Source organism: Aythya marila (genome assembly GCF_965140915.1).
Source record: "Aythya marila genome assembly, chromosome: 1".
Lineage (NCBI taxonomy): Eukaryota > Metazoa > Chordata > Aves > Anseriformes > Anatidae > Aythya > Aythya marila.
This window is the reverse complement of record NC_139042.1, coordinates 82054177-82079815: the sequence shown is the minus strand read 5'-3', so window position 1 is coordinate 82079815 and position 25639 is coordinate 82054177. Positions and strand designations below refer to the sequence as shown.

The window sequence follows — 25639 nt, the reverse complement described above, 5'->3', positions numbered from 1 at the left end:
ACTATTTCATAAATAACAGGCCTTTTAATAATAAAGCATACACAAAGTTAAGCACTGGTAGGCAGGGACTGAAAAAATCTCATATCTATAAAGGTACAGTGCCATCCTGCTTCTCATGACAGGTTCTGCACTGCTAAAGAGCTGGTTCTCTGCATAATGGCCAGTTTCATGACTGTAATACAGAGAAAAGTGGAAAATGGAAGAGGCTTCTGAAGCTTTAATATCTTCACATTAAAATTCAGGCAAACCGCTGTTATATTTTTGAAAAGAAAAATAACAGCATGACAACTTAGGACACACCAGTTTCTCAGGCAGCACTTTAAAGTTGAGAGTCATGGGCAGAAGGCATCTCCCTTCACTGGAGCGGTTCTGCACAACACACTGCTCCAGCACCTCAGCTGGCGGCCAGATGATTCAACTCCTCCCTGAAGACCATGGCCTTCTGCCCAGCTGCCCAGGCTCCTTCACCTGAAGGTACAGCATCCCCACCTGCAGCCCACTCCCCAAGGAGCAGAAGTACTGGGAGCTTTGCACAGCAGCAAGAATTTAGCTGGCAACTCCTGTGAACCAGTGATGCAACCCTTAACAAATGAAAACCTCTCACATGGCTCAAAATACCCTGCCACAATACTCTGTCGGGAAGGCCACATGGCCAACCTGCGATTACAGAATGACAAAAAAATCTTAACCACGGGCAAGATTTGGTGAGAACACTAGCCACCATCTTCAGCAGATGGGAAGGGAAATCTTGTTAGAATTCTCAATAGGACAATCTGTCTTACCACCAACCTAGAGGCTGCATAAAGACCAGGTATTTTTTGCCTGTATCAAAACAGCTCTCTTTTCTTCTTTTTCTAGTGCCACCACCAGCAAAAATTTTCGTCAGCACATCTGTTACATTACCAGCTCAACCTTCTACCTTTCTTCCTTATCTCCTTATTCTCTTTGCAGCTACACAGTAAATGGGAAAAACAATATTATTCTAGGAGCCATTTTTCACCCTCCTCCTTCCCCTTGCATGAGCCGAGGTCAGAGTCTCCTGCAGCACACCACTTTCATAAATGGCAGGAGCCACAAAGCGGACTGACAAGACCCTTGAGGATTTAGCTGCTGCAAGAGAGCTGCTGTTAACATCAGTGAAGCCACCTGGAGAGTGTGTTACTACTTCCACCTTACTGCTGCTACCTGGAAAATCCGTGACTAGCAGCAGATGTTTCAAAGTCATCCTCCAAGAATCAGGCTGGCAATATTGTGGTGCCCCAGAAACCCACATTTCTTTTACATATATATACATATATACAAATTCAACCTTTGAGCAGCCTGCAGGGATCCTCCCTCTGCATCAGGAGGAGAGCTGCTTCTCCACCATTGGCAAAGAAATTTTATTATGAGCTGTTCACATCATAAAGCCAGTCCTTGGCAGTCGAGCCACGCTTTGACTTCCAAGCGTTCAACAGGAGATCCTGTTAATGAAACTCTTTTAACCAACATTATTCAGGTAGAGAGCGATTCCTTAACATGTGTCCCACAAAGTCTGAGCACCACATTAGTGTTGGGCCCATCTTCTCTGACACAACTTGACACTTCAGCCATATGTTAAGCTCTGAAGCATCTGTTCCATAATAAACTGTTACATGCTTGCCAAGAACCTAAGCACTGCCTTTTGGATGCGTATTGCTAAGTTGCAAGCCATAATTTAATACTCATCTGACATTGATGGTGACCCAATGTTTAATGGAGCTTAATGCTCTTCTGATGCCACTGATTAAATTATTGCTCAGTAGTCCAGTTTCATAATCTACAATTTGCAAGGAAGCAAGACAGATACACAGACACTGTCTCCTCTCACATCAGTGAAGCAGCTCACTGTCAGGGAAAGGTCCCCTAATTGAAATTATAGGTAAGTACACTACAGTGTATCATTCATCAATACAGAATTTTGTTTAGATGCTTGAACCCAATTATATAATTATGAAAAAGCAAAACAGGAGTTATTCCCAAGTGCAAGGGGAAAATATGGGTAAAAGCCTTGACCCAGCATGTGCAATGACTTCATAGCATCCTGAGCACTGTCCAGGAAATTCAGTGCTCTGGCCAACAGGAGTTTCTATTCATTTTCCCCCCACTAGGTTGTTTAACAGTTTGGTCCCTGCTTAGACACAGCTGTGCAAACAATCTCTCAGTGTTTGGCCTGATGCTATTGAAATCCATCCCAAAACGTCTCTCCCTTCCTTTTTACACATAGGATGAAGAAAGCTAATTTGGACACAGAGGATTATAGGCTTTCACTAGTCAAACTTAAATCTGTAGATACTAACATTTTTGAAAGTATTGTACAAAGTAAACTAGCAGGTTTAAATTTATACTTAAGACAGCTGGTAACAGCAGTGCTTTCTAAACCATCTCAAGAAGGCCTACACCCATCTTGGGGGGGGGGGGGATAGGGAGGAAAGCACCGAGTGTCCAAAACTTTAAAAACAAATAAAAGCAATCAAAGAAAGAAAACCAATGAAAAAGTAACTATTTAAAAACATTTTTTGATTAGAACAAATAGAACAAATTTCTGAATGCATAGACATTAAAAAAAAAAAAAGAAATTGCTTTTCTTAGCTTCTGAGAGAGTCAACCTTTCATCCCAGATAAAACATGAACGGTATCAGTATAAAAGTAGTTTTGCAGACTATTCATTATTATACTATTTTCACAGCTATTGGCAACCCAAAAACATACCACAATCAATAGAATAACTGAGGACTAACTACACTTCAATTGAATGCTAGATACTATCAAGAACGCAATTTTTACACTGCAAAAATAGAAAAGTCAAATTCAGAAAATCCCCAGAGTAAGATTTCCAAGGTATACATATCTGAGCTATATTGTAGTTCACAAATATGGGCCTCATTTCTGAGACTATGCATGATTCTTCAAGCATGTGAATACTACAGATATTAGAGCAGCTCACTCTCGTGCTTCATGTATGTGTGAGTTTGCACATGTGCTAGGCAATGAAGCTCTAATTCTACTGGAAAGCTGCAGAAAAGCTGCAGAAAGTTGATGTTACTTATGTCTATTCTCCTGTTAGTAGGCAGAGACTAAATAGTTTAATTGATATTTTGGAAACCTCAAACCTAAGCATGCACTATACAGTGTCTCTCAGAAGTTAAAGTAATTACATTAGAATAATGTGAAAATGTCAAAAACTGTCACCATTTGGAGATTTAAAAAAAAGCTTTTCCTTTATACACATTGTATTACCTAACACAATATATATGAACATGTTCCAAAAGTAATTCTAACAGCTTGTATAAACCATAAGACCTAAACATTTTTATTGAATTATTGATTTTAATTGATGTCTTTCATTACTTTGGTATTTATCCAGAAATTCTTTAATGTTGGTAGAATAACTCAGTTCCCATTATTTCTGAATTTTGTCTAATGATTTTCCTACATTATACGTTAGAAAACAAACAAACAAACAACAACAAAAAAAAACGAACAGTATCAGCTAGTGTTTTGAACATGCAACAACTGGCACTTAAATTTCAAGGAGTTAATCTCTACACAGAACTTCAAGATCTAACATGCTACCCACAGGAAGAAGCTTTCCAGCCCAAATCCTTTTCAACAGGCAAAGAGGGTCCCAGATATCTACCCATGAGATGCTTGTAGTATCTGAAAGGTTTCTGAGACCTTCAGATACTTTGCCAAGAAAAAATATATTTTTTAGGATTCTAATATTTTTTCTAAGAAAAATAAAAAAGTTTAGAAATCTTTTTAGGAGGCACATACTATCCTTCTTCTCTTTTTCAATAAACTTTTTTGTCAGGCCCCCTCCACTCTATTTAGTTCTAGCTGACCTTTTTTATTTGTATCTTACTCTTCAATTTTTCCTTCCCCACTGCCTAGCACCAAGGTTGCACTTCAGCCAGGCCTGCAGAAGCTGTTTTTTTCTTCACTGTACAAAAGAAGCTAAGCTCCAGCATAGAGCAGAAGATTTTCTTCTGCAAACAAAACTCTCATCATTCAGCATCCTCTAACTGCTAACAGAAAAATTTACTCCATCAGCATGCAGGAAAAACAAAATAAGGTATTGTTTTTCCTAGTCAGGTTTCCACAGTTACTTCTCAAAGAAAACTTCACCCTCCAGCAGTTGTAGGAAGCAAAAGTCTATTTTCCTGCATCTCTGTTTCTCCCAGGACCTTTAAAAGCAACACTCATCCCCTGGGGTCCACTGCCTTTCTCCACAGGTGGCTGAGGCAAGGAGAAAGAAGTGTGTCTCATCTTGGTCCCGACTTCATCAGTGCAAGGGGGAACAACAGCCCTCATTGAAGCACAAAAGTCACCTCTCTCTCATCCTTAATTCCCCTGTGCTAATCTACTGCTGTTCCCAGACAACACCTTCCCCACCCGTCTTGCAGACTGGGTGCTTGGGGCCCTTCATCACGCTGCTTCCAGCCGGGGAAGACTTTAGTGGGGCTGTCCCCAGTGTCTATCCAGCACCTGAGCTTCTCTATGCTTCCACCAGGCTGGGGGAGAAGCTGCAAGCATCCATGTCTCCCTTCTTCTGGATTTCACTCAGTATTTCATCCGAGGCATCTCCACAGGTACAGAGCTGTCAGTGTGCTCATTATTGACAATGCTAGCAGAAATCCCCAGAGCCTGAGATTGCTATGAAGACTTCTCCCACCACAGACAGAAGCAGGTCTTTGTAATTTAGCAGGTCTTTGCAATAGCACATGGAAGGCTACAGGTTGATTAGCAAAGTTTCACTAATGTTTTCCAGTCGGAGTTCCCCAGAATATGCCATTAAATATGAGTGTTTTCTTTGAATCCTTTACACATTTTGTATTTTTAGAATATAGTGACGCAAAAATTATTTTGATTAGATGCCCATTTTGTCCAAGGGATTAGATCTCTACCTAAGAAAAAAGGTCCTACAATTACAAACCCCGATAATATTAGCTATTTTATTGTTATTTGTTTTTTTGTGTGTGTGTGTATCTGGCTGAAAATACAAGCAAAGGCTGTGTTTCAGTATTTTGAGGAGGTCTAAGGCTGATAAATCTTCCTTAAATTTCTAATTGAAAGATCTTGTTCAAGTCAGTCAACAGTTTACTCCAAACAGCTTTTTAAGTCTCCAACTACTACCAGGGAAGAAAAAGCAATTCAACAAATGTGCAGCTCTTATAGAGCCAATGTTGTATCATACTTACATGTATAGTATTCAATGAAATAGCCGACCTTTAGAAAATGAGAAATCATTAATTTCAGTCATGAGTAAAATTATTCACCTTTGCACTAAACACTAAAAACGCCTAAACATTTAGAGGTGGTAAGTGGATCTTCCAGACTTTTGCTTGACATTTAGGATTATTTTATTGCTACTTTGAGATTTTTAGGGTTTAAAAATATTATTTCATGGAGAAGAAAATGTAGCTTGCTTGGGCCAGTAATCCAAACACTTGAAATTGCAGCAATCCAAGTAAAACAGTTAAATGGCAGGGTTTCCCCCCCGCTTAATTACAATTCTTTTAAACAAGCTTTGCACTAGTGACTACTGCTAATAAGAAAAGACATGGTGATTAAACGTTTCATGTCCTTTAATAGCTAATCTTAAGTGCTAATGAGTATTCAAAACATGACAAAAACATCAATTGTTAAAAAGTTTCTTGCTACACTGTAAAGCAACTAATGCACTTGACTTCTTTTTTTGTTTTGTTTTGCTGGAGTCAGAAGCAGAGCCTTACAGGGCTGGTAGCTGAAGCTCAGGCCACACGGCATTACTCATTACATGACAGCTGCGTAGGACTTCACAGGCACTTCCTTCAGCCTGCCTGCCCACAGAGGAGGCTTTCTGACCTCCCTCTGCTCCACACAGCCCATACTTCAGTCCACAGGCAGCTGCCAATTTAAGAAATGTAATTAAAAAGACAATATTAGCCCCCCTTGCCTTCTACAGATAACCCAACCCGAGAGAGATTTCTTTGTTAGCATGAGTTTACCACACAATACCACATGCTTTTTCTAGATTCAGGCCTCTCTCACAAGCCAGGTAATGTCACTTGTGGTGAGCACATGAATAATCCATTAATGCCGCAGGAAGGCACAGGGCTAATGTAAGAGATGCCTCAGACCGCAGAGCCGCCAGCATTAACCTGCTGCACATCTGCTAACTGCCCACACAAGCCAATGCACAACCACGCTGCCATGGGCCACAACAAAAGTCAGGAAAGACCTTCTACTGAGAGCATGGCAAAATGCCATAAGCATTTTTCATGATATGTTACCATTACAAAAAAAAATATATATATATATATTTATATATATACAATGCACCATTTATATATTTAATACACATTTCATTAATTACTTATTTTTTTCTCTTATCTTTATGTTAGAGTTGGTTGGCTTATTTTCCTTGACATTTTAGTACCATTTCTTTTACGTAAACTTTAAAACAGAAGAGGCTTAGTCTCCAGCTGTAAGATGATGGCATTTTATTTTTTTTTCTTGTGAATGTCAGTAAATAGCCTTGAAAACAATCCTTTAAAAGCCATCACAAATTCTGGTGAAAATAAAAGCTAGAGTTTACATGAATGTTAACACTTACTATGCTTTTATTAATAATGAGTATTCTTCAGGACCCCAACTGACATTTTGAACTTGTTTTAGCACAGATTCCCCAAACGATCTATTTACCTTATCTATAGAGCCCTGTTAAAAATCTTTACAGTCTTATTATGACCTGACTCATAATTCATAACTTACTGAGCAATATGCATTGAAACCCCACCTGCCCTTGTAACAAATGGGAAGCAAATCCAGCTCCTATCCACAGCAACACAGCATATTAGTACTTTTGTCAAAGCACCGATATTTCTCAGAAAGCTTCAAGAAACTTCTGATATAGATCTTGATGGTGCACTTTAGTTATCTTCAGCAGAAATTTATTTTGTAGCATCTTGCTTATCACTGTAAAAATGATAAGCATTGTACTATATCAAAGTGGACCTATAGTTTATAGCAGACAGGAGGGTTTTCTATTGCTCAAAAATCGTTTAATCAGATAAACTATATAAAACAAAAGCTTGCATTACTCTTCTTTGTCCTTTTCATACATTTCCTCTCCCTTTCCACGTATGACAAGTTAAGCTCCAAGGGCTTACATTCTACAGAGCCTAAGACAACTGGCCTCCATCCAGTTGGTTTCTTGCACCAAACCTCTCCCAAAATACCATATTATGAATTACAAACTCTCTCCCATTCTATGTTCAGTCAGAAGAATAACAGGGAAGCAGATGGCAAACTGTGATGGCTTCTACTGCTTGGCCACAAGCATGCACAATTATCATTTGGCTGCTAGATCTTTCCCTCTGAATAACCTGGGCTCCTATTCACTTCACCTTCTCTGTTGTGCCATTCAGGCTGTGGTGTCCTTGTTGCAAGGGGACTCTCTACTCAGGTATGAAGGTGTCTACTCAAGCCCCTCTCCAGCCCTTCCTTGTTGGAAGGTGAGGGGATGTTGCATTGGGAAGTTGGCTTTCATTTTTAAAACTGCAGGATTTGCAAAAAGAATCCAGCTGACTTGGTCAACTGGATCAGCAGCAATACACTACATAGAAATCTCATTTGTAAAATTTTTAGCAATGAATAATGACTTTTTTCCCTTTTCACCATTCTACAGAATCTGCACCAACATTACCACCAAAGAATTTGTCAAGGGACTGCTTGACATCTGGAACAAAAGGTAATGGGGTTGTTAATCCTCAGACTATCCCAGAGCTTTTAGCACAAGTAAAAGATAGGAGGAAAAGCAGGCTATATTTGATTTGTTTAGTAGGTGGCTCCATCTCTACAGCAATCCAGCTCTCCAGCTGGGTGCAGTTCCTCAGGCCTCCAGATCTCGGATCAGGAGTGACAGGTGGTGTGGAAGCCTTCAAATCCCACATGTGCATGCTCAGATCTGTACAGAAGACAAAGCACTGCAACAAGACCACTGGAAAAATATACAAGTCTTCACATAATTTGAAGGGTATCAACCAAAACTAAGTGCCTAAGTTCAGACAATTCCACCTCTTCACTAAAACAAGGCATTTTTCCTTTCTGACAGCTTTTAAAAAGATTGCTCACAAAGGCATACTATGTGTTGTAATGATTTTTATTTTTTTTAAATTTAAAATACATTCCCAAGCCTAATGGATCAAACTAAATGTCCCTCAACTTAGTCTTGCCATAATGTTGAGGCATTTATACATGGTGAACAAATTGGATCTTATGGTGCTAAACAAGACCAAACATGCTTTCTGTATTAATGATTAACAAATTGTTGTATTTTCAAATACATAAAGTGCCTTAATGCCTTATTATTTCTAAGTTATAGAAGTCCAAGACAGTGCTGTTCTACAAAACCAACACCAGCAAGAAATGAATCTGTCAAAGAGCAAACGTTTTCTGCCTACCAAACAGGATATATAGAGAGCAATATAATGGAGTGGTTTTAATTAGCTGGGCATATAAAGCTGTTACAAGACAAATTTCTTTCATTAAAAAAATAAGCCAGTCAGTTAGAAATGCTTCAGTGCACTTAAAGTAGAGATCACACAATGCATTTAACCTCCTCCCTCCCCTGTAATGAGGAGGACCCGGAGGACCTGCAGTACAGTGGGTGATGAGCAGCCTCTTTACCTGCCACTGAAATACCGCTAATACCAAAGAAATGCAAACAATGCCGAGGGTAGCAGCACATGGGAAAAAAATGGAACAAATAAAAACAAACTGTGGTATAACGAACCCTTTTCTCTGATTTGGTTGAGACAGACAGATGAGATAATGGTTTCTTACAAAAGGCAGTGTAGGATTTTTAAGGCTTTCCAGCACTGAATACATAAGTTTTGTGTGTTAGCCAGAAACAAAACAAAACAAACAAAGAAAATAAATAAAAATAAAAATAAAAATAAAAATAAAAATAAAAATAAAAATAAAAATAAAAATAAAAATAAAAATAAAAATAAAAATAAAAATAAAAATGGTGCATCTAAGATCTAGACACCCATTGCAGTATACTGTTACTTTGTATAATGGCTACTTAATTTCAGCACCAGATACTAGAGGTTTGGTTCCTTGGTAAGCATACCCATATTACTAATTAGATAACATTTTCTCCATTACCTGATTTTGTTTTTCTTTTATTAATCTATGTGAAATATTTGCCCATTAGAACAGGCAGTTCTCTACTTCATGGTTCCATTTCATAACATGTCTCCCAAAGCAAACATTTTAAAAAAAATTGCATGTATAAATAAAAAGTTATGAACATAACTTAGAAAATGAAAAATGAATTTAACATAAAGGCAAAATGATTGAGAACGTGTGCTCTGTGCCCTTTTTTTCCTCCTCTACACTTAAATTACTCCACTTTCTCTGTCATACAATGCCCCAATGTACTATTACCACTTTTTCCCTTCTTTGGGTTAGAAGCACACCCACAAAGAAGGACTACACCAGCTCCCCTTCTCCCACAGGTGTCAGGGAACACATCAGAAACACAACTGCCCAGATTACAAGTGGAGGAGTTACTTTGCCTTGACCTATAGAAAGATTCATGCACTTAAAGACAGAAATTAAATGCCTGAATTTAAAACTGCAGTCATCAAAAAACACTAACTCTTACGATTGCATACTTTTGGCTGATCGAATTAGCATGGAGACTGATCCATCCTTGTCTCCAGATCCTGTTCCAGTCAATGCCACCTTTGATGATCACCTGTGCACCAGCACCACGTGTACTCACACACCATGATGCTCACATGCCATAGCGCTCAAGATATTTAAGAGCATGAAGAACCTTAAGCTTCAAACCCCTGTTCCCAGGAATATGAAATTATGTTAAATAAAATGAAAAACATAATATGAAGCATGCCAAAAGCAAAGCTAGGAATCCATGATTCCCCCTTGCAGCTAAACAGGGACTTGCTGGACAGCAGTTTCTTATTTTAATGTGGTCTAGTGAACAAAGATTACAAGATGTTGTATGAATGTTGGATTGTTCCCCCTCAGTTCAAAACAAGTCATTGTTGTGGGATGGGAAATTGTGGTTTCTAAAAAGACAAACATCCCTTCTTGCTTGTTTCATTAAGCTGGCAAAAGAAAATTTAATTCAAATTAAGAAAACTCGTATTCAGACAGATCCATTGGAGAAAAACAATTGATATTTATGTGCTGTTGTCACTTTGTGCTCATTACAGGGGCTAATATTTTGCAAGACACATCTTTTAAACCCTACTAAGCTTATTATTTACTATCTCCGGACAAGCATGACTTCATTTCAAGAGCTGGCACACATCCCATTGTAAGAATCTAATCTTTAATACATATCCTAATTACATATGCACATTTAATGCTAAAAACAAAAGCCAAAATTCAAAACAAAATTAAAAAACAAACAAACAAACAAAAAAACATTCATTTGATTAAACAAGGCAATTGGATTAAAGAGCACAGAGCAAACTTAAATGAAGTCACATATGCCACAGCAAAAAGAATCATTAAAAGAAGGGGGAAAAAAGGTTAAAAAAAAAAAGCAGTCAGATAACTCTTTATAGCTGGCCTCATCTGACCTCTCTGAACTCCTATCTTGTTTACTTCCCATCTCCTATATGATGATAACTTTATAAGCAGCACATTTAAGTACTCATCACAAGTTCATTCAAGTCAATTGTTCTGATGGTGTTTGATTACATGAAAGGATGTATTCTTCTAGATGATCCACATGTATTAATTTATCTCAACACTGAAGGCTGATTTTTAATCAATTTGTGCTGTTTCACAGGGGCACAAAAATCCTAAAATAGTTAGCAGTATAAGCAGAAACAAATGATCTCTTAAGATCTGAATACCTAATCATAACACTTATAGGCTCTTTCTATATATTTACTCATTTTTAGATTACTGTAGTCTGGAAGCCATTTTCTTTCCAGGAATTACAGTCTATGACATTGTACATTACTGAAATGTTTTGAACTTAAAAACTTTGAGCCACAAATTTATGAACTACCTTAATACTTCCAAAGATTCCTTCCATCTATTAAAAGAGAAGTAAATTAGATAAAATTGTTTGGAAAATTACAAATCTATTACTAATTTTAACTAAATTCTTATGCATTGATCTTTCCCTTCAGAAACCACAGTCTCATTTTAATTCTTGAGGTAAAATTTTATTTTTTAATCAATCTGTTAAGAAACAGCTTCCAGTATTTTAGCACAACAAAAGAGGGGGTACAGGCTTAGGATTTACAGTTTTAATGCTTCGGATAAATAGAACTGTCTGCTTTTAAGTCAATTACCTTGTAAAAGATAGACCACATTACTGAAGATATATGAAGTGAAGAAATCTAATGAAATGGCAAGACGGTATTACACTTTCTAGATGTTATTTAATTCTGCCTGTTAGTTGAATTAATTTCATATATATGCAATTGAAGAGTTATGAGCGTGTTCATTTTTCCTTTGGCTCTACAATGTCACTACTCTCACCACAGCCTGTGATATACTATCAACTGAAAAAAAAACATTTTCTAAGGTGAGGTTCTTTCATTTTTTTTCTTATAACTGACTGGGCAGAATTTTTATTTTATTTTTATTCTGCTTTACCTTTTTTTCAGTTAGAAGGCAAGTTCTCAGTTAATTTTTGTTTGTTTGTTTTGAAGGAACTCCACCCACTGAAGTTATATTTTCAGTTATTCTATTACACAAACAGCACTCACACTCCTAAACAGGAGTTTGCACTGCTCTGCATTAATGAAAATTATTCAGGGCAAGGTATCTTGCAAACTCAAGTCCCTGTTCCACAACCCCTTGCATTCAGGTGCTCAGGCAGCCACCTAGAGTGTACCACCACACCTTCCTTCAGAAGGCATCATCTTAGGAACGCAGATAAAATCCCATGATCAGATAACAGCACCAGAGGCAGTAACTAATTGTCCAGTCTGTTCAGGTTTACTCATCCATGTCTCATTAGCACTAGTTACCTCCTGTTCATAACTGAATAGTTGTGTGACCTTGAGGGATTTGAAGAACAATAGGCTACAATAAGGAGATAAAGTAAACCATGTCCAAATAAGCTACGGAAAAGGGGTTTATTGACCAAAAGTGAACAAGCAAAAATAAATAAATAAATAAATAAATAAAATCGGTGAGCTCCCTCTAAACTTTGAAAACTTTCAGTTACTAAAAAGAAACTACTTTTAGCCTTCCACAACAAATTGTATCTTTTATTCATCTACTGAATAGTACATGGGGTATATTTTTGTAGAGAAGTGATTTTGTCTTTCCCAAGGCCTTGGATGGCTGAGCTTGTAAAACCACTTTCAAGTGCTGACATTTCCGTTAAGGAAACAGATAGTGCACCTTCATTAGCTTTACTATGACTCTTCGGATATCTTCTTCAAGCCAAGATAGTTATTAGGACACCAAATCCATTATTTACAATGAAACAAAACAAAACAAAAACAAAAAAATAAGAAACACTAATCAGGAATACAGAAGTTTAATGATGCACCATTTTGCTTTCTTCAGCTGCTGAGGGTAGCCTCATAACACACACAGGCATTCAAATGCTATGCTATCAATATAATTTGCTAGAGCAGATATCTAAAACAATACTTTGAAGGCTATGAAGTAAACAGCCCTATTAAAAAAAGTTTTTTGTTTGTTTGTTTGTTTTCCCCCTCTTTAAGAGTACTGTCATACACCTAACTCTCTTATTTTTCTCATAATAAATGGTACTTCTTCCTTCAAATGTTCAGATTGACACTTATATGGAAATTTCTTATGTGCAATGATTATCCTTCCAGGCTGAACCTTTCTCAAATCCACATACAGAGCATGACAAATTATTCACACTACATTGTGCTCTTGGACTCAATTATCAGGGCTCCAGAAATAGGCTTCTGACCACAGACTGCATTAAACAGCTAAGATCCATATGGCTTAAAACATACAATGAAATAATGGCTAAAGTAATGAAAATTACATCTAATTTAAAGCCCAGTACCCAGCAGTGAAATTACTGACCACAGATATTTTCAAGAGGACTTATGGGACACAACACTCAGCACTGTACTAAAAGACATAAAGAGAAATTTAAGAAACAATAAGCCTCCACATTTGAGGTTAAACTAACAGTAAGACCACAATATTTGAAAAAAGGCAATAAGCACCTCTCTGAAAAGCAGTAATGATCACTTCATCACAGTGCACTTACAGAAAGTTTTGGAAACAAGTACAAGCAGACTACAAAAATAAAAACACCCTGGCGTTTTTATTTTTATTTTTAAGATTAGATTGGCTCTAATGAAACAAACCAAAAAGAGTCATACTTGATCTCTACAGAGAAATGTAGACAAAGTTATTACGGTTCTGTCCATGACAATAAAAGAACACTAAACAAGTCAGCTAGAAGTCAGTCAGTGCTATATGCTCAGGAAGGTGTTTTCTGATATTCCATCCCACAATTCAGTTGTGCTTTAGTAAGACAAAAACAAGAAGAAAATTGCCTTTTTTTTTCTTTTAAAGGAGGTTTACACATGCAAGACAAATGTATATTGTATATGACTGTGAATATAAGTTAGTTTGTTTTTTTTTTTCTGAGAGCAACTTCTACATCACATTCAACAGGTCATTCCACTACAGTTTCCTGAAAAGCTGAAACAAAACAATGACAAGAATTGCACTGAGCCTTGCAGATCTTATACCTAGTCAAAATATCACCTGTGTGAAAGCACCCAGCAAAACCACAGAGCAATTAAAGAAAGTAAGGAAGACACAGCTCAGGTATGGATACCAGCGAGGGGGATCCAGTTATAAAAATTTCAATTATTAAAATGGAATTTAATCAGGGCTCTAGACTTAAATACCCCAATATAATGAAGAATGCCACTGGACCTTCAGGAAACACTCCTGGTCAAGACTTCAGGTTCAAATGTCACTGAAAAACACTGAGCACTCTTGGCACCCCCAGGAATGGTTTCAGCCTTGACTCAGAGGAAAGAATGCCATCTAGTGAATTACTCAACATAGAAATGTCCGCCTATATTTACCTGGCCTCATTATGAAGAGGAAGATTTTCTTTACCTTCCTACTGACATGAAGTTTATCAGGAGAGAAGGAAAAGAGAAAGAGAATGGAGGCCAGAGAAGAAGAGTCTATTTTAAAATAGGTCATTTATAGCTGTAGCTATTGGCAACTGGTGGATCTGGCCAAACTAAAAATAAATTCTACAGTTTAACAAAAACAGTTATAAACTTCTATAGGACCAACAACCAGCCTCTGAGGGAAGCAAGAGGTGACTTAGCCAGCTCCTCAGCAGTAGTATGTACATCCTGCTCTACAGAAGAGGAACAATGAGTCCCTGCTTGTGTTCATCCTTAGCTCCCACCCAACACTTCTCCAGATCATTTTGGCCAGCTCAAACATGACTTTGTCCCACTGGAGGTACTAGTGCAGGTGGCATAGGCATGACTCAGTCAGTGTCACCCAGCAGCCAGGTCTGTACCTTTATAAAAGAACAGAAAAAAGGTATGTTTTTGGCCATTTCTGGAATTCATAAAAGCCTGATGGTTTAATATTTAAAGTGATATCAACATGGCTCACATGCTTGCACAGCTCAGCTGTACATCCACTGACTACCCACACAGCACACACTGCCACTTTTAAAATACTGGCTTCACCAAATGAAAGTACAGGGGCCCCATGTGTTAGAGTCCAAACACCAGTAAAACCCTAGCAGAGGAGTCTCCACAGCATTAGCAATCTAAAATTCATCATTACCAAGAGGAAGACCCTGTTCCACTTAAATCAGTGGATGTTTGATACTGATGCAGGTCTTAAACCATTTATTAAAAAAAAAAAAAAAAAAAAAAAAAAGCACTTGAACCTTTGATTTAAAAACTCAGTTCATTCTCATCAAGTTTTTGCCCTCTTTTTCACACAATAGAAAAGATATAATACAGAAGTACAGCACTTTGCTTCCCACTATATTAAAATAATACACTTCAGTTGAATATAGTTTAATTACAGCTTACTCTGGTACACTCATATATTAATTAACAGTTTACTTGGAAATTCCTACCATATGGCACTGTAGCAGATGTTAATCATGTAAGGCCAAACACTTTGAAATTACTGTTCTAGGCACTTCATCTGAGGTATCAAGTGCCCTAAATTTCTACTTAAAAAAAAAAAAAAAAAAAAAAAAAAAGCCAAATACCCTAAAAGATCACATCCACAGCTATTTTCTCAGAGATGATATTATTTGGCAGATAGGCAGAACAAAAAAAAAAAAAAAAAAACCACCACCACTAGATTTTCAAGCCTCTAGTGCTTTAAAATGACTTGAGAGATCCCTGCACATAAAGTAGAAAAAAAAAGTCACTTCATCTACCTGTTATCTTCTATCACTTCTAACCCCCATATGTATACAATGAGGGAGAAATGTATGTGTGAATGATGCTCATCCTGGGTGCCACAGATTGATGGAGCTGTGTCTTCCAACACTTCACTTGCAGGAATACTGTCAGAAGCAGCAGATGCTTGTTCCAGGAGAGGAAGTTATCTTAAATTTAAGAGTAAGCGTCCTGATATGTCCAACTGTCCCACAATAAGAAAATAAATACCCTGCTCAGTGCTGCAAGGACGTTTATACGGCAGTTCCTTTCCTCTGTATTTTGTCTGTAACATGGGTCAAATATTAGCCCCCCAGCCCCAATTTTTCTTCTTGAGAAATATAGCTGAACTCCATCTCCATAATTCTTCACCTTTTTAGGGGGAAAAAAAAAAAAAAAAAAGTAGATACATTTGAAAAGCCGGGAGACTAGAATGAAGAAAATATGGTATTCATAGTTTCACAACACAGACCTTCCAGAATTGTAATTGTTCAGTAATATACATGGAAGTCCATATCCAACAGCATTTGTTTTGATAACCATTCAGCTTCTAAACTGAATGTTTAAATGTTTCATTAAATGAATTATTTAAACAATAAGTGTGACAGTAGTACAAATTTGTTTTATTTGGATCAAGGAATCTAAAGCTATTCTGCTAAGGGTGCTTGCTGCAGATGACCACCATTCCGGTTATCCTATGATTTAATTAGGAAATACTAACCTCTTGAAAAAGAAACAGAAGCCACATAGAATGAAAGCCTGAGGAAAAGGCTTTCTCTTTCTCGTAGTAGCATACCCCTGAATGCAAGCCTATACACGAAGAATTTTCTCAGGAAACAGCTTTGCCATATTCCTTTGGAAATCAGTAACAAATACTACTGCCTGACTCTAAGAAATGCAATACAATCAAATGCTACAGTAACTTTACTGAGATTAAATGGTTAGCTGACCCTTTGCAGGATCAGTCGGGAAGAACAGATCCTTTGCCAGTCTGGGTTTTAGAAAATAAAACTGCCTCCTTCATTATTATCAGAGTGCTAGAAGACTACTTCCAACGATTCTAAAAATACATATGTAAACATATTTCAAAACTCTCATTTGAGAAATGATCTGGTTTATATCACTGCCTTGCTTGACAGCCTTTAACCAGAAAAGGCATTTGTAAATTGTTTGGATTAATTCAGCAACATGCAAATAAATCTGAATAAGATCAGAATACAGAACTTCACTGAACTGTTGGAAGAAAAAAAAAGCAACACTTGAGAAAACATATTGTGAGGCCATATTTAAACTAACAGATGTTTCAGAAACAGAACAATATGTTCAAACAAAATAAAGGTGTAAAGGGGCAGTGTTGAAAGAGCTTCCCAACTAGCACATTAATTTTGGCAACGAGTGAGATCACCTCATCTAGGAAAGCTCCCTTATGAGGTATCATTAATTTAGAAATGGATGTTCTTGTTATGCTTAAAATTTGGCTTGTGTGAATTATTTGCAGAGCGGCTGCTTATGTAACGTTGCCTTTGCTATGGCAACACCAGGGCTGTTAGGCATTGTCACACAGGAGTTTCAATTTCAGTTTTATTTTCTGTTGATAAACAATGACAGGAGAGGTTTTCTAATCACAAACCAGAATGCTCTAAAACATATCGCTGTGACTGGTGTGGTAGCCACTGATGCTATTAAAATTCCTAATGTCGTAAGTGCAAGTAAGAAGTAAAAGATTCACAGGAAAAAAAAAAAAGAAGAAAAAAAAAAAAGCTAGAGAGAGATTTTTCATTGGTGCTTTCACTGCAGTTTTAAAACTGGGGTCCTTAAAACTTAAGTTTGGAATAGCACAGTTTAACCCTTGATGGAGATGATCAGTCTTTGTAAAAACTCCCCTCTCCACAAAGGCCTTATCTTACTGAAATTATTATTACTTTCTTATGAACAGAGTAACTACATGCAAATTAACAAGTTCAGGAGTCCATCAAAACTAAGCTCCAACTATGGCACTACTTCATATTATTCTACAGCTTTTCCAAAGCTTTTCTTGCTAGGCATTACAGTGAAATTCATGGCTCCATTGAATAGCATTGCTTCAAAGCTAATGGAGTACTATATGTACTTTCTGATACAGCAGAATTTCAGTTTGTTTTTCTTGGAAGGAAAAAAAAAAAAAAAAGTTTTAATGCTGACAAAATGTAAAACACTTGATGTATTCTACATATGGCAATAAGCAATGACTATTCGAGCTGATGACTCTTCTGCAGCTCATCAGTCATCTACCACAACCCTTAGAATGAACTAAAGTTTCAGAATGCAAGTATTTTTCATACTCAATTCTTCAACTTTTGTTTCCCTGATACAACTCTACAATTTTCGTATTATTTCTTATATTTGCATTTGCTATCAAAAACAACATGAAGGGAAGTAGCATATAACAGAACCTCTAACTCGGTAAACCAATAAAAATGGAGATAAAATTGAAAGCCGAAAATGAGGGCCCATAACTATGGGCAAGCATACCACCTCTGGTGTGCATGGTAGCACAAGGCAGATGCTCATAGACCTTTGTGGTACCACAGTCCATCCCACACTCCAGAAAAAGCCCTCCCCTAACCTCTGTCCATAACAGTGTTCTTCAAAAGAAGCTAAAGAAAACAAAAAACAGCAACAACAACAAAAAAACAGCTTTTAAAGTAGGCCTGACAGCAACCCTGGATATAGTGGTCACTTTTATCATTTATAAAGCTTAAATCCACTTTCTAGACCCCAGTGCTATGAAAGGTTATGTGCCTTCACTGATGAGCTTCCCTGTTGCTGCCCTAATAGTTCAGAGACTGCAGCAGGACCTGGGTACTGCCACAGAAGTCCTAGGGCTGTGCACACACAGAAAGAGGACTAAAAGGGTCCCCACAGCAACACTTTTTTTTTTCTTTTTTTCTTTTTAAGTGTTAGAGTCTTGTTTCAGAGCATTTCCACAAACTCTTGCATTTTCTTGAAGAACTTGTAATTCCCATTACACCAACTGGCGCACAGTTGTCAGCAGCCCACAACAACTCCGGGCAAACACATGCTGCTGAAAATGGACGTGAACCTTTGTACATAAAGAGCAGACAGAAGCTCAGTTCTTAAGTCCATGTAATTATTCATCATCCAAATGGGGGACTTCTACACTCCACTTTCACTTCGCTAACACATTCACACCACTCTCTTTCCCCAGTCCTCCTAAAGATTTACATTCTTCTCAATGCTGATAAAGTAGACTTCACATAGGTAAAAAGGCCAAATTCTTTAGCATTAAGAGCCTTTAAAGCACCTCCTTGCCTCAGATTTCAGTTTCTTCAGTATGACTACCATTATAACAGTTTAAGCTCTATGAGCTTAGTATAAGGTCTATGAGCCGTCATTCAACAAACAAAAAATAAATATTTAAGCTTTGTTAGATAAAGTAATTTTGACTTTTCCAGGTGGATTGGCTTTTTGAACAGATTCTGCCATTCAAAAACAGTGTTGAATTAAAACTAGAATGTTGTTAAAAGCTGCTAGCCCTTATTGAACTACAGCCATTATAAATAGCCTCAAACAAAAGAAGCAAAATTACAAAACCCAGTTAAAAACCTCATGATGGTTGGGAAGTAATTGCGTGTCTTGCCTTTGAGTTTCCTCAGAGCCTTAGCAATCCAAAGCACATTGACACGTTCCTTTCACAACTCAGTGAAAGCCATGACGTTCAACGGCACTCGCCTATGCAACTTGTCAACGTCTTGCAACGGTGGAGTGGAAGCCACGTATGTCCTCAAAAGGAGAGGCAGAGGAGTTGATTGACAAAGCTGCAGCTCACTGATCCATGCAGGGCCTTTATAATTAGTACTAAATATATGGAAAAGCAAAATAATGCACATCTTAAATTAACTTAAATATTAATTTTACCCTCCACATATAATATACCATCCTGTGGGAGCGATGAGCTAATTCATCTGCTCTTTTTCCAGCTCTTTGACAGTTAATGCAGAGTCTGTGGGTTCACCTCAAAAATATACAGAAACTCGCCTGCTAACACAAGCTCCATTTGTTTTGCCATTTTCAGTTGTGAAGTTTTAACTAGTTAACACCAACTAGCTCACATATTTAATCCACAAATTCTATTCTTCACGTTTTCATAGGTTAAAATTGAGATAGTTGCTTACTTGCGCACCTAACCAACTCCATGCCCAACTCCACCTACGAGCAGAGCAAGAGTCCAAAGAGCAATAACAGATTCAGAAAACAACTGTGGATACTAAGGAATTAAAATATGAAAGCACACTGGGGAGGCTGTATTTATTCAGAGAACATCCACTGTCTTGAGCTGACTCCCCATCCAGCCATCCGGCCGGGAGCTCGGCACTTTTATGTAACGCCTCAGGGTTGGAGTACTTTCCCTGTCTTCATTTCTCACATCTTCGGTATTAGTTCCAATGCTTTATCACTGTTCTGAACAAAATGCCACTGATGTAATGGCTGTTTTGCCTAAATAAAGAATTCCAGACAGGGAATTCATTGCAAATGTTCAGGTCACACCAGCAAGACCATCACAAAAGCACTGAGAGCAATAAAATCTAAAGTGTTTCATTTCCCCTTGCTTTCAGATAACTGTAAACAATGTTAAACAGTAGGATTTTCCTTTTGCAGGAAGGATTGTGCTTTGAACACTGAAATCTGTTTTGAAGAACGCTCTTTAAAGAGCTGCTTTTAGCAGGCATATTACATAAAGGGGCACTTATTTAAAGAAAGAGGTTAAAACCAAGTTCAGCATTTATAATTCTGTAAAATAACCCTAGTAACTCAGCAAAATATCCTCGTGTCTTGAAGCTGAATGTAATTTATGCAGACCAGAACTGACTGCCATTAATGCAAACCACTAATGCACTCACTCCAAAGTTCTCAAGAGAAAGATATATCCATTCACACTTCACACATTTACCTGTCTTGGATACCTCTTCAAATTACAAACATAAATAAGCTATTTTTGAGACTTTCTGAAACGTAATTTGTTGGAGATGATGTGTTTGAAGAGGTAGAAGAACCTCTTTTCACCTGGATTTCAGCAACAACGTTCTGCAAAACTTCAAATGGTAACTGAGGAAGATGAAGTTGCTGCAGCCCTTAACAGTCCTTCCCCCAAACTTTGGGAGGTCTTGCCCACCAGGCAGAACAGGACCTGCACACAGCTGCTGGTCTTACTCATTTCTAGGCTCAGTTTCTGAAATTGCATCACATATCTAGGCATTTTTTTCTCAAAGAGCTCTAGCCAAAGGCAGGTGGTTTATCTCTATGCACGTCATTCTAGATGAAGTTTCATCTGCCATTCAGAATACAAAATAAAGAAATGAAAGCTTGAAGTAAGATATATTTGCTTGCTCAGTAAGAATGAAAGTGCTTCAGAGAAACAATAGAGCATTTGCACCAAAATAAACAGATTAAACATTTAAACGCAAGCTTTGTAATCCAAACTGTAGGTGTGATTACATTAACTTTTTTTTTTTTTTTTTGGTGAAGTTTACTTAATTATTTTTAAAAACAGACCTACAGCTCTATGCATTATTTACAGGCTTTTAACTATAAGCCTTCCTCCAGCCCCACAAATTTTTAATATTGGATTTCGTTTACTCAGCCTCCTGCTTTTAAATAACTGATTTTTATATTGATGCAATATAGAAACAGAGCATGTAATGCACTTCACCTGTCATTTATGAAAAGCATTTGATGTGTTACTGCATTTTGCAAACACTTCAGAAGTGTATCTGCAAATTCATTATTTTTTGTGTGTGTTCACACAATATGGGGGAGGTATCTCAGACATTGATTTGAAAAAACTCCTACGCAGTCTTTTTTTAGAAGGAAAAATGTTGGAAGTTAAATGGCTGTAATAAAACAGTTTGAAGTTGAAAGGGGCTTGCTTTTAATGCTGATCATGTGTAGCTCCTTCAATTTTTTTTATTGATGTTTGCTAATTTCTTCGAATATGAAGCATCGCATTATTCTGTTTTTATAACTCTGTGGATTAGAGCACTTCAGAAAGAGCAGAACTATGTGCGTTACTTAACGTAATTATAACTCAACAGCTATAAATGCCAGGATGGAATAACTGAAAACATATGCTATGTGCCTGAAATTTTAAGGATGGTGAAACTGTCACATTAGTAGCACGCAGCATGTTATAAAGAACTCCCACAATGTAGCAGTTGTTCAAAAGTTGTACCCATCCGGTCATTCTATCTTTATAAAAAGACATATAATACTAGATGGTGATTTATCCAAAACACAGCTGTGGACTAAGTTGAATGTAAAAATGAGAAGAAGAAAAAAAAAAAAAAAAAAAGGAAAGAAATCCCTTTTAAATTACAGTTTCAAAGCAGCATACGCAGAATGCGAGAAAAGCATTTCCAGAAAGTCCGAGCTTTATTCTCCAGAGACTTTATTTGGGGGGAGAGAGGGGAGGACAGGTGAGGGAGCAGGAGAAGGCAGAGGAGCAGTCCCAGCCCGACAAAGGCAGCCCCGGGCACCCAGGTCAACGTCAACCGGGCATCGCTGGGAGTCGACCGCCGACCCCAGGCACCCCGACCCCGGCCATGCCCGGGTGCCCTCCGCCGGGGGCAAGGCACAGCCGGCCCGGAGCCCCCCCGGTAGCACCGACGGCGGCCGCCGTACCCCACATCCCCACGGACGAGGTTAAACTTTTACATTTGGGGAGCCGTTTCGCACCGCTCCCGGCGGGGATGCTCCCGGGGCTCACCTTCCGTCTCTGCGGCCCCCATCCCCGCGCCCAAGGGCCGAGGGGGGTGCGCTGCCCCCACACCCCAAGGCAGCCCCCTCCCCAAAACCGCGGGGGGAGCCGGCGGGGCTGGGGGGCGGGACCCCGGCACGGGGGAAGCCGCGGAGCCCCCCGCACCTGCGGGGATGGGGGGACACAGGGGGGACACCGGGGGGCAGCGCCGCTCACCTTTCATCCAGTCGACGACCTGGCTCGGCGACCACTTGCTGACGGGCTCCATAATGAGGGCCATGGGGGGCTTCGGCGGCGCGGGGCTCGAGCGGCCGCCGCTCTCCGGGCGAGGGGCGAGGTTGTGCGGGGCGCCGGGACCGCGCTGCGCGGAGCCGGGGCTGCCCCCGGAGGAGAAGGATGATGAAGAGGAGGATGAAGAAAGCCGCTAAATCCCCGCTTGCCTCCGCTCCGCTCCGCTCCGCTCGCTCGCCGCCTCTGTGCCTCTCTGGGGATTTCAGTTCATGTTGCCGGCTCGGCAGCAGGGGGAGGAGGAGGAGGAGGAGGTGGAGGAGGAGGAAGGGGAGGAGGCGGCAGCAGCAGCACGCTCCGACGCCTCCCGCCCCCGTGGACCCGCGGGCGGCGGCGGCAGCTCCCGGCCCGGCTCGGCACGGCCCGGCCCCGCCGAGGGGTCGCTCCCCGGCGAGCGGGGGACTGCGGCTCTGCGGCTCTGCCCGCACCGGTGTCTTTTTCTCCTCCTGGCGGAAATGACGAGGCGGCTCCTGCCACCCGAAAATATCTCCCAGCGCGATGGCAAGCGGCACCCGACGGCCGCCCGGGGCGGGGGAGCGGGGGGGGGGGGGGAAGCCGGGATGACTCGCAAGGTGCGGGGGGGGGGGGGCGGTGGCAGCGCCGAGCACCTGCTGCAGGATGGCCGTGATGCTCTTTGGGGGTTATTTATTTATTTTCCCCTTGAAAAAAGCATCTCCGCGTGGGTGGTGAAGGGTTTTTTCTTTCTTTCTTTTTTTTTTTTTTTTTTTTTTTTTTTTTTTTTTTAAGGAAAGCCCGGCTATTAAAATGCCTGTGATGGGCCCGGGGAGGAGAAAAACGAGGAGAGGTCCTAACTTTGCCTGCCTCGCCCCCAGGGTGGGGTAATGTGGCTGCTCAGCCCGCAGCAGCGGCCCCTGAGGTGCAGCACCGAGGGGTGGTGGCTGCAGGTGCGAAAAACCCAGTCGCAGTGCCTGGGAGCTTCAGAGCTGCCTTCTCCTCCTTGTGCCCCCCCCCCCCCCCCCGCCTCCCCAGGGGCTGTGTCCTCCGGAGCGAGGGCTTGGCCTGTGCCCCTCCAGAGAGGCAGTTCCCACAGCCCCCGTGCCACAGCGCCTGGCTGTAGGAGTCGCTCCCAAGGGGGATTTCTCCTAGGATGGCCATGGGTGCTTCTAAGGCACCCTTTCCAGGAGCCTCTGCCCTCCCAGAGAGCTCCAGGAGGAGCAGGAACACCGCCAAAGGGTATTCTCTTTGTGGCTTGGTCAGTGCAGAGCTCTGCCTGCATTTGTATTCCCCCTGCTTCTCCCGCCGAGGCGACAGCCATCGAGATGTCCCCTCTGCCGGCGTCGGCTGCAGAATGCCAGCTGCTGACGCTGACATTTAATATCCGTACGTGGGGAAAAATGAGGATTCCCTCAGCCCTGAAGCAGTGGTAAAGGCATCCCTCTGCATAGCATGGGCAACGACACGAGTTCTCTCATTTCATTAGGTGGGACTGAGGCAGCGAGGGCCAGCAGGGATGGTAACCTCCCCCTGGAGACACCGGAAGGGGTTCCCTAACGTCACCTGTAGCAGCATTATTTACACATTAAAGACTGCATTTATAGTTGAGAAGAAAGTTCCTTCTACTGAGAAACGAGGCTTTGACAGTATAACTTTCCTCAGATTTGGCCCTAGCCATGTGTCTCTTGTGTCATACCCCTGCCAGCACACTGACATGGCAGTCTGCTTCTAAGGTTTCATTACCCAGAGCCACTGAAACAATAAACTTCTCTTGCAAATTAGGGCTGACTTTTTTTCCTTATGAAAGGTTTGAAAGGTATGCAGGTCCTTACATACTGGGTTATTGTTGTTGAAAGAGCGTGTCATAATTTTAATTAGAAACCTGTGTTTTGAAAGGTTTAGAAATGAATACCTAAGATCAGACTGAAACCTGGCATATAATTTATAACACCATTGTGCAATTCTCATTGTGATGAAAAGTCCTTTATGGGTGAGGAGAGAGGAAGTAAGTTCTCAGAGCATGTGTACAGATCCTATACTTCATAATTACAGAATGCATAATGATCCCTACAGATTGGCAGAGTAATCTGGAGCTAGAGCTGTTTTTTTCAGTAAAGCATCTGTGACCCAGTACTGTACCAGTGGTCAGCACCTATTACTTTAAATCCCCTCTGTAGTTGTTCTGGCAAATTATGGAACAGTAAAAGGGAGCTTACTCCCCCGCTTCAGTACATAGAGGATGTGTAGAGCACAGGCTCTAATTACCTTTATTGTTCTTTTCATTGAGCATAGCAATCTCATAAGTACTAGGGTAAATCCTGCTTTTACTTGGGCAAATGTTCTTGTTTCAGTCTCACTGAAGACCATTGGCTTGACCATGGAGAGGAGAATTTGGCTCAGTATGAGTGATGATAAAATTATCCAGCTGTAGTGTTTAACTCAATGACCTATTACTGCAATGAATTCTATAGTCAGGACATGCACTACATAAAAGTATTTTTTTTTTAATTTGCTCTAAATTTATTACTGCCTGATTTTATTATTGTTCTCTCTTTCTAGGGTAAGAAGTCCAAAGGAGAGTTGAATGACTTTTCACACTGACCTTCTTAAACTAAAGTATCTCAGCCAATGTGCCTTAACCAAAGTCTTTCAGCTATTTTCATTTTTTATTTTAGTGGCCCTCACCTTGCAGTCACACCTGCATGAGTCAGGCCTTTTATGTAAAGCATATGGGGCATGCTTCTGCACAGATGCTGAACTGCAGAATTGTCCTAACTCATATTTTATAATTACTCTGGTCCACATAGTGCATTAAAAAGGACTGTTTTTGTTGTCGTCGTCATTGTTGTTATTTTAATCTAGATATATGTGTCTTTATTAGGTAACTTTAATATGTAGTAAATGTAGAGGTAGACACAGTAAAATTCAATAATCAAAGAAAAATAAAAATAAAAAGTGTGAGTTTACAATTGAAGTACAAGCCTAAACCTGTATGTATGGACTATATAAATCTGCTTAGAATTCATTTCTCTGGATGTCCTTGGGCATGGATGGACAGCCCCAGCAGGTAAGTTTGGGCACACACACCTTCTGGATCACCACCTCAGCTCACAAGCTCACAGGAGAAGGTGTTGCCTTTTTGTTATGGTATACTGTCAAAAACACAGCTCCCTAGAGTTTGGCCAGCAAACATAGC

At 39.8% G+C, this 25639-nt stretch overlaps 1 protein-coding gene across 1 annotated transcript in view; it reads right to left on the bottom strand.

Annotated features, from left to right (window-relative positions):
• Positions 1-23031, bottom strand: part of CNKSR2 (connector enhancer of kinase suppressor of Ras 2) — a 227637-nt gene extending 204606 nt beyond the window's left edge. The window contains exon 1 of the mRNA XM_082772835.1: positions 22417-23031. Within this exon, the coding sequence (XP_082628961.1) occupies positions 22417-22480 (64 nt within the window). The 5' untranslated portion in view covers positions 22481-23031. The remainder of the gene's footprint in view (positions 1-22416) is intronic.
• Between the last annotated feature and the right edge of the window lie 2608 nt (positions 23032-25639).